Here is a 9,878-nt window from a genome sequence, read left to right as displayed (position 1 = left end):
CAGTGGTTGAGAATGCCCTCCACCGTGTCTCCCGCATTTCCCGCAACCCATCCCTCACACCCCGCCCTGCAATAACAGCCAAAAAAGAATCCCCCTCGTCCTCACGTATCACCCCACCAACCTCCGGATCCAACGCATCATCCTCCAACACTTCTGCCATCTGCAATCCGACGTCCCCACCCTTATCTGCTTTCCGGAGGGACCACTCTCTCCGCGACTCCCTTGTCCGCTCCACAGTCCCCTCCAGCCCCACCATACCCGGCACTTTTCCCTGCAACCGCAGTAAGTGCTACACCTGCCCTCACACCTCCTCCCTCACCCCCATCCCAGGCCCCAAGAAGACTTTCCACATCAAGCAGATGTTCACCTGCACATCTGCTAATGTGGTATACTGCATCCGCTGTACCCGTTGTGGCCTCCTCTACATCGGGGAAACCAAGCGGAGGCTTGGGGACCGCTTTGCAGAACACCTACGCTCAGTTCGCACTAGAACAACTGCACCTCCCAGTCACGAACCATTTCAACTCCCCCTCCCATTCCTCAGACGAGATGTCCATCCTGGGCCTCCTGCAGTGCCACAACGACGCCACCCGAAGGTTGCAGGAACAGCAACTCATATTCCGCTTGGGAACCCTGCGGCCCAATGGTATCAATGTGGATTTCACAAGCTTCAAAATCTCCCCTCCCCCTACCGCATCCCAAAACCAGCCCAGCTCGTCCCCGCCTCCCTAACCTGTTCTTCCTCCCAACTCAAGCCACACCCCCATCTCCTACCTACTAGCCTCATCCCGCCCCCTTGATCTGTCCGTCCTCCCTGGACTGACCTATCTCCTCCCTACCTACCTCCCCACCTACACTCACCTTTACTGGTTCCATCCCCACCTCTTTGACCTGTCTGTTTCCTCTCCACCTATCCTCTCCTCTATCCGCCTCCCCCTCTCTCTATTTACTTCAGAACCCCCTTCCCCTCCCCCATTTCTGATGAAGGGTCTAGGCCTGAAATGTCAGGCTTCCTGCTCCTATGATGCTGCTTGGCCTGCTGTGTTCATCCAGCTCTACACCTTGTTATCTCACGTATTCTAAACTCATTTTCCTGCACTCTGCCTTGTATGTCTTTTACTTTATTCCCTAACAAGTCTGTCTTAAAAAAAAAAACACACACCAATACCTTGCATCTGCAAAGCTGGCCGTTACTAAGTGCTGTACTCCATTCAGCTCAACATTTCTCTTCATCAGCGCCACCGCTTTCTCGGAAAAATCATTTGCCACAATACTGTGAATTCCGGGAACTTCCTTGGCAAATCGGATTGAGCGAAGTCCAGATGCTGCCAATCCCTCTAGAACTCGAATCCCATCCTGCACACAGTAATCAGACTCAATAAACAGAGGCTCCATCAGGGAGTATACGCCTGAGACACTTCAAAAACAGACTCGCGCAGCAGCAAGGTTCTCAAGAGCACCAGCTCGCAATCCAAATAGACATCTTTCCCTGTCTCACTTCAGTGAGCACACTAAATTCCATACAGTCAAAAACTCTTCCTGCATCCCATTCACACTTGCCCTTATTCAGGAGGCCAATGATTATGCAACTGCTCTACTGTGCAAAGTGGCAATTTGGTCTCTCCTGCAGTCCTGCTGCTCCACCCCACCCCGACCAGATCCTCAGGGCCACTTCACTCCTACCTCAGTCTACCTGTTGCCATAGCCCTCGCAATGAAAAAAAATGAAGTGTTCAGCTCAGCAGAGGAGTTGCTCTGACCCAAGCACAGGAGGTGACAGTCCCTGCTGCCCCAAGCTGACAGCAATCACCAATCAGATAATCCCTGTCTCGGCCCTTTTCAGCAGCAAGCATTCCGAAGTGAGAAACAAGGCCCCTGGGTTACTTTCTGCTTCCCTCCTATCCATGCCCGAAGGCTGCTGAAGCCAATTACAGCCCCGTCCAAACCCACAAATAAGTTTAATTTAATTAATGTAGATGTACACAGATATAAATCAGGTAATTGGTTGTGTTGGAAGTGTGAGAAGTTAGAGCTCTGAGCAGGGAAGTATCTTAACCTCTGACGTTTAGCAGCAGAGACTAAAGATCAAATCACAGATCTCCTGCTCTGGGCCAGGTAGGTTTTTTCCCCCCACACCTACAGCATTGAGCAGGATAGCTATTAACTTCACTTGAATTACTTGCTCCACTCCCTGGCAACTCAATGCTAATGAGCTCCAATACGTCTAGTATCCAACCAGAATGAGTGATTTCATTTTGTATCTGACACACATCACTTCCCCTTCCCACAGCATTGCAAAGAAAGTCCCAGGATCCTGCAGTATTTACAGCAACTGCATATCAGCATGCTTTCCTGTAACTGGGACTGAAACATAGAACTGCATAACAAGGAAGTAGGTCCAAGATTCAAGAAGATCTAAAAATCAGGAAGTTCTAAATTGGAGCAAGGCCAATTTTGATGGTATTAGGCAAGAACCTTCAGAGGTTGACTGGGGGCAGGTATTCGCAGGTAAGGGGACGGCTGGAAAGTGGGAAGCCTTCAAAAATGAGATAATGACAGTCCATAGACAGTATGTTCCTGTAAGTGTGAAGGGTAAGGCTGGTAGGTGTAGGGAATGCTAGATGACTGGAGAATGAGGTTTTGGTCAAGAGTAAGAAGGAAGCATATGTCAGGTATAGACAGCAGAGATCGCATGAATCCCTAGAAGAGTAGAAAGGCAGTAGGAGTATACTTGAGAGGGAAATCGGGAGGGCAAAAAAAAAAAAAAAAGGGGGACATGAGATAGTTTTGGCAAATAGGGTTAAGGTGAATCCAAAGAGATTCTACAAATACATTAGAGACAGAAGAGTACTAGGGAGAGAATCAGGCCCCTTAAAGATCAACCACAGGAATTGGGCAAGATACTAAAATGTGTATCTTACATTAATGTTTACTGTGGAGAAAGATATAGAAGATATAGAACGTGGGGAAATAAATAGCCACATCTTGAAAAGTATCTATATTAGAGGTGGTGGTGCTGGACACCTTAAAACATATAAAGGTGGATAAGTCTCTGGGACCTGATCAGGTGTACCACAGAATGTAGCTTTGCCCTGGGAAGTGAGAAGAGATTGCTGGGCCCCATGCTGAGATATTTGTATCGATAGCCACAGGTGGGGTGCTGGAAGACTGGAGAGTGACCAATGTGGTGCCAATATTTAAGAAAGGTGGGAAAGAAAAACCAGGGAACTATAGACTAGTGAGCGTGACATCGGTGATGGGCAAGTTGTTGGAGGGAATCCTGAGGGACAGGATTTACATGTATTTGGAAAGGCAAGGACTGATTAGGGATAATCAACATGGCTTTGTGTGTGGGAAACCATGTCTCACTAACTTGATTGAGTTTTTTTTTAAAAAAGGTGACAAAAGATTGATGAAGGCAGGGCGATAGAAGTTGTCTATATGGACTTCAGTAAGGCATTCGACAAGGTTCCGCACGGTATACTGGTTAGCAAGATTAGTTCACATGGAATACAAGGAGAGCTAGCCAATTGGATACAAAATTGGCTCAAAGCAGACAGAGGGGGGTGGAGGAGGATTGCTTTGCAGACTGGAGACCTATAACCAGCAGTGCGCTGTAGGGATTAGTAATGGGTCCGCTGCTTTTTGTCATCTATACAAATGATTTAGATGTGAACAATGTAGTATGATTAGTAAATTTGCAGATGACACCAAAATTAGAGATCTAGTGGACAATGAAGAAGGTTACCTCAGATGGGCCAAGGAGTGGCCGATGGAGTTTAATTTAGATAAATGGGAGGTGCTGCATTTTGGAAAGGCAAATCAGGCCAGGACTTGTACACTTAATGGTAAGTTCCTGGGGAGTGTTGCTGAACAAAGAGACCTTGGAGTGCAGGTTCATAGTTCCTTGAAAGCAGAGTCAAAAGGTAGACAGGATAGTGAAGGCAGTGTTTGGTATGCTTGCCTTTATTGTTCAGTGCATTGAGTATAGGAGTTGGGAGGTCATGTTGCAGTTGTACAGGATATCGATTAGGCCACTTTTGGGATACTGCATTCAGTTCTGGTCTCCCTGCTTTAGGGAAGAATGTTGTGTAACTTGAAAGAGCTCAGAAAAGATTTACAAGAGTGTTGCCAGCGTTGGAAGGTCTGAGCTGTAGGGAGAGGCTGAATAAACTGGGGCTATTTTCCCTGGAGTGTTGGAGGCTGAGGGGTGACCCTATGGAGGTTTATAAAATCATGAGGGGCATGGATAGGGTAAATAGTCAAGGTCTTTTCCCCAGGGTGGCAGGAGTCCAAAACTAGAGGGCATAGGTTTATGGTGAGGAGGGGAAAGATATAAAAAGGGATTTAAGGGACAACTTTTTTTATGCAGAGGGTGGTGCGTGTACGGAATGACCTGCCAGAGGTGGTGATGGAGGCTGGTACAATTACAACATTTAAAAGGCATCTGGATGGGCCAAAAATGCTGGAAAATGGGACTAGATTAATTTAGGATATCTGGTTGGCATGGACAAGTTGGATCGAAGGGTCTGTTTCAGTGCTGTACATCTCTGTGACTAAGCTTTTGGATAGAAGCATGGGTGTGTGTAGCACAGTGGTCACATCATTAGAAAAATAATCCAGAACCCAGGGACATGGGTTGAAATCGCTCCAGGAGAGCTTGGAACTTAAATAACAAGTGTGGACTAAAAATCTAGTCTCAGTTATGGTGATTGTGGAATTATCAGATTCACGCACAGAACGTGGAATCCCTGCAGGGCAGATAAAGGCCATTCAGCCCATCAAGTCTGCACCCACCCTAGCCTCACATTTCCCACGCTCACCCACTGAGCCTGCACATCCCTGGACACTATGGGCAATTTACAATGGCCAATGCACCTTAACCTGCACATCTTTGGGCTCCAGGAGAGATTTCTGACAAACCCATCCTGTGTGACCCACAGACCTCTGAAATGGCCAATCAAACCACTCGGCTGTGGTCAAGGTGGTAGCTCACCACCACCACCTTCTCAGGGGCAGTTAGAGATGGACAGTAAACACTGGGCCTCAGTTGTGTGGCTCACACCCAGAATGGAAAGAACCAGGCTAAGCGACAATCGCCTCACCTCACATTTCTCCCCGATAGTGGCCGTTCTCTTTAACACTGAAGCATCTCCCGATCCTGCTGCAGTTCCAGCAGTTTCATTCTCCATCAAGTTGACAACGATTTGCTGCCTTTCCTCCTCTCCGGGGATTCGCACTGTGCAAAATATTCCAAGGCTGGTTAGTACTGTACTGTAGTGTGCACCACCCCCCCAACCCACTGTTAAAGACAGGCCAAACACCCACTGACCTTGAATCCCCTTGGACAGCAACTGCTGTCGGGCAAACTCGGTCATGACAGCACACCTGAGGGAGGGACAGAGAGACAGAAGCAATTACTGCATGGTGGCCTTAACACCCTCCCATATCCCATCCCACAAACCACTAAGTGATTTCCTTCCCTACTCAAGGGTATAAATCCTGTTGGGGGGAACAAGTGAGCTAACGTAGTTTACCACTCTAACACATCACCCAACCCTTTAATTGCCACAGCACATGCACTCTGGGGATCCTGAACTCACCTTACCTCACTGTCCCTTACTCAACTTCAATGCTTTCAAAAAAATTCCTGAGTAGTCTCATTTCAAACTCTCAGGTGATTCAGTTCACAGCCTATTGCTACCTAAAATCCCATTATACATTAAATCAAACTTGTTGCGGTACTCCCCAATAATGACACAGCCAAGACGGCAAAATGTCAGAGTGCCTCTGGCTCCAAGATAAAGTTGGGGCATCATCCTTGAATGACTTTCACAGGCAGCAATGTACAGCTTTCCTCCTGACCAATATTACCCCCCACTCCCAGGATTAGGGAAGCCCACAAAATCCCACAAAGGACCAGATCCCAATTGCATCGGATGTCAGCGCAAGAGTTTACAGTCTGAATGTTGTTTCATTCATACAAACAGACATTTTGAAATACCTTTGGCTAAACTGGTTTGTGAATTTGATGAAGGGGCAATATCAAGTTACAACTGGGATTAGAAATTATACCGGCTGGAACACACTCACATCAGCTGGGTGCAATACGACAGCAATTATATATGCATTCCTTCAGCTTTCAAAACTAGCTGCCAGTAGTTCTAATATATTTGTTTCTACAGTGTTACTAGAGCTTGATATTGTTTTTCAAAAGTGCAAAACATGAACTCGAGCAAACAAATACCTAACTATAGTCCATCAGAATCATTTAATTAAGGGTCTGAGATCAAGACGTGCTCCATGTTAATATGCCCACAACAGCAGGTGCTTACGTGAGGTCACGGTTAAACTCTTGCACAGGGTTATAAAACACTTCATTCGCACTGGGGAAAATAATTTTCGCCTTCCCCTCATTTATAACAGTCTCTGTGTTTGTCGTTCCCGGAGGAGTTGTGCTATTTGGTAAACAGTCTTCAGCAGCCTCCAAAAGGCTGACGTTTTGACACTGCCCACTGCCTTTGCTGGTGCACATCGGGTTTGGCTCCGCGTGCACTTCCTCTCCGGTTTCCATCATGGAGCTGCTCCCTGCAGTTACACGAAACTGAGACTCTGTCTGCACTGCTCTCCTTGTCACCATCCAAGTGACACTCAAAGTGCGAGGAACAAAGTATCTGAGCACTCTGTTTACCAGCATTCAGCAACTAGCTAAGCTGTGGTTTTAACTCTGTGGGAGAAAAAAAGCAAGAGATAATGAGAGGATGACATACTGGAGAAGATAACATATTAAGTGGAATATTAGCAATGTGTATTCCAATTAAAAGGCTAGAATGCAGGTACAAGCAATTAGGAAAGCTAATATTATTTATGGTGAGGAGAATTAAGTACAAAATAGGAAGGTTAAGCTTCAGTTAACTAGGACACTGGCAAGACCACTGCAGGAGTACTGTGCGCAGTAATAGTCTCTATTTAACATATAAAACGGGAGCAGAGTAGGCCATTCAGCCCTTCGAACCTGCTCCACCATTCATTATGATAATGGCTGATCAGCCATTATCAATAGCCTGTTCCTGCTCTGCTCCCCACCCCCACAAAATGCTATATCCAACTCCTTAAAATCATACAATATTTGACTACTTTCTGTGGTAGCAACTTCCAAAGGCCATCAATCTCTGGCTGAAGAAATCTATCCTCTTCTCAATCCTAAATGGTTTAACCCATATTGTTATAGTGAGAGCTCTGGTTCTGGACTCACCTGCCATTGGGAACATCCTCCCTGCATCCAACCCCGTTTGAATTTAATAGGCTATCAGATCTACCATCCTTCTTCCTAACTCCAGCAAATATAATCTTAACTGATTCAACCTCGCCTTACACATCAGTCCCACCATCCCAGGAGTCAGTCTGGTAAACCTTTGTTGCACTCCCTCTATGGCAAGAGCATCCTTTCTCAGACAAGATGAAAATAACATAATACTCTAGGTGGTGTTCTCACCAAGGTTCTGTAAAATTGCAGTTAGACATCCCTGCTCCTGTTTTTGAATCCTCTTGCTGTGTAGAGCGCATACCATTTGCCTTCTTCACCACCTGCTGTACTAGCATGCTTACTTTCAATGGCTAGTATACAAGGGCACTCAGGTGTTGTTGCATAGTTCCCTCCCTCAATTTATGGTCAGATAATAAACTGCCTTCCTGTTGTGCTAACAAATTGGATAACCTATTTATCCAGATTATTATGCATCTGCTATGCATTTGCCCACTCACTAAGTATTGAAGTTTCTCTACATCCTCCTTACAGTTCACCCGCCCACCCATGATTTATATCATTTGCAAATTTGGAGATATTGCATTTAGTCCCTTTATCTAAATCATTAATATTAGTTGTGAATAGCTGGGATCCAACCATTGATCCCTGCAGTACCCCACTGGTCACTATCCTAATGGCAGGCAAAGGAAGAATGTAAATGTGTGGAAGTAGTTTGAGAGAAGGTTCACTTGATCTAGAAGGGACACACTGGTCTTACGGAGGAAAGGTTGGACAGACTAGGCTTGTATCTGCTAAGAATAAGACGTGACATGATTAAAACAAGATCATGAGGAGTCTTGAAATGTTAGTTGTGGAGAGAATGTTTCTTCTGCACAGAAACAGTTATTGTTTAAAAACATAAGGGGTCACCCATTCAAGACAAAGGATTTTGAAAAAAAAAAGGTTGCATATCTTTCCAACTCTTCCTCAAAGGCTTTGGAGATGGATAGATTCTTGATAAGCCAGGGGTGGTAATCAGATCAGACCAGACATTACCTTATTTGATTGACAGAGCAGACTCAAGGAGCTGAGTGGCCTACTACTGCTCCTAATTTATGATAAATATTAGCAAGGACAGCTGAGAGAACTCCCCTGCTTCTGATAGTGGCCATCAGATATTTTGCACCTCTCCAACAGGAATAGGCACTGTTAAAAGCTGATCCAATTGCAGAGGTTTAACATTTCACAGAGGCATGTGAAAAAGTAACACTAACCCAAATAGTAGTTACATGTTGCTATGTCATCAGAACACAGGACTTGTTTTTTTCACAACACACTCCTGCAATTTGCCTTGATTACGAGCATCAATTAAAGGTTACTTGAATATGGAGGATGATAGGAAAGTTATTGCAGATAGGCAGAAGGTTGGCTGCCTGTTTACTGTGACAATGTCATCCAGTGGGAGCAACTTGATGTTGAATAGCCTAAGGAGGGTGGCGGTGTGGGAGGTTGCTACTAAAAATACAGGACAGCAATTCAGGATAGAAATGGAGAGCATATGGAGAAGATAATGTCTGAAAAGGAGACAGATAGGCCAGGTGCAAAGTAGAAGTTGTAGCAGAATGGCACAATGACAGAAAGAATGGAGATTTAAGCAGAGAACTTCAGGAAACATGAGAGCAGGAGTTGGGAAGCAAAGAAATTTGCACAATTTTTTAAAAAATAAAAAGCTTTTTCAGTGGAATGTTAGAAGCAACATTTATTTTCGAGGACTTAGACACATTAAAGTCAGTCACAACTGAGCACAACTTCCTTTGCGAGGGCTAGGAACTTACTAAAGAGGATCCTCCCCAGAACTTTGATTCGCCAATAGAATCCGTGAGATCTAGAAGATGGCCGAGGTGTTGAACACAATCCCACCTCCCCCGCAGAGACTCAGTAGGCTTGAGCAGCACATGTGGAAACAACGAGCGAGCCAGGGCGAGGGGAGAGAAAACACGGAGTTAGCATTTGGAGCCCAATATGACTTTTCCTCCGAACTAGAATGGAATATAGAAGAAGGAGACAAAAACAGAAACTGCTGGAAAAGCTCAGCAGGTCTGGCAGCAACTGTGAAGAGAAATCAGAGTTCACCTTTCGGATCGAGTGACCTTCCACTGGAGGCCAGCAGTTTGAGGATGCGTCAATAGACCTGAAACGTGAACTCTGATTTCTCTCCACAGCTATTGCCAGGCCTGCTGAGCTCTTCCAGCAAATTCTGTTTTTGTTTCTGGTTTGCAGCATCCACCGTTCTTCCGGTTTTTAAACACAGAACGAGACCATTCGGCCCATTATGCCTTGGTGGGACTACCCAATTCGTCCTGTTCACCCAGTCCCCTACTCCCTCCCATTGGGTAAGTGCGAAGGAGGTGAATGCAAAGAAAAAACAGATGCGAACAAAATACGAAAACACAAGCAGGAAAAGTATGTACTTAACGGACAAAGAGAATCCAGCAAAAAACGAAAGTTATTAAGAAAGTACCTACTTTGAGAATTACTCCCAACACAAGCAGCAGCGTCAGTAGCGGGTGAGCGACGCCATGTCGATAAGGGCAGCAGGGGCATGATGGGAAGGGGTCAGGTGCCGGCGGATC

General features: G+C 45.7%; 1 protein-coding gene across 2 annotated transcripts in view; it reads right to left on the bottom strand.

Annotated features, from left to right (window-relative positions):
• The window catches only part of trmt1 (tRNA methyltransferase 1), a 26,476-nt gene extending 16,604 nt beyond the window's left edge, over positions 1–9,872 (bottom strand). The window contains exons 1-6 of one of the 2 annotated variants that reach the window (XM_048617929.1): positions 9,771–9,872; positions 9,081–9,188; positions 6,335–6,726; positions 5,332–5,387; positions 5,105–5,238; positions 1,169–1,356 (exon numbers count right to left, since the gene is read on the bottom strand). In XM_048617929.1, the coding sequence (XP_048473886.1) occupies positions 1,169–1,356; positions 5,105–5,238; positions 5,332–5,387; positions 6,335–6,696 (740 nt within the window). In that variant the 5' untranslated portion in view covers positions 6,697–6,726; positions 9,081–9,188; positions 9,771–9,872. The remainder of the gene's footprint in view (positions 1–1,168; positions 1,357–5,104; positions 5,239–5,331; positions 5,388–6,334; positions 6,727–9,080; positions 9,189–9,770) is intronic. The other variant, XM_048617930.1, reaches the window with a different exon arrangement.
• Positions 9,873–9,878: the final 6 nt, after the last annotated feature.

The sequence above is a fragment of the Rhincodon typus genome, chromosome 38, assembly GCF_021869965.1.
Source record: "Rhincodon typus isolate 14 chromosome 38, sRhiTyp1.1, whole genome shotgun sequence".
NCBI classification, from domain to species: Eukaryota; Metazoa; Chordata; class Chondrichthyes; order Orectolobiformes; family Rhincodontidae; genus Rhincodon; species Rhincodon typus.
Note: the sequence above shows the minus strand (reverse complement) of the source record. Positions and strands in the feature narration are given on the sequence as shown.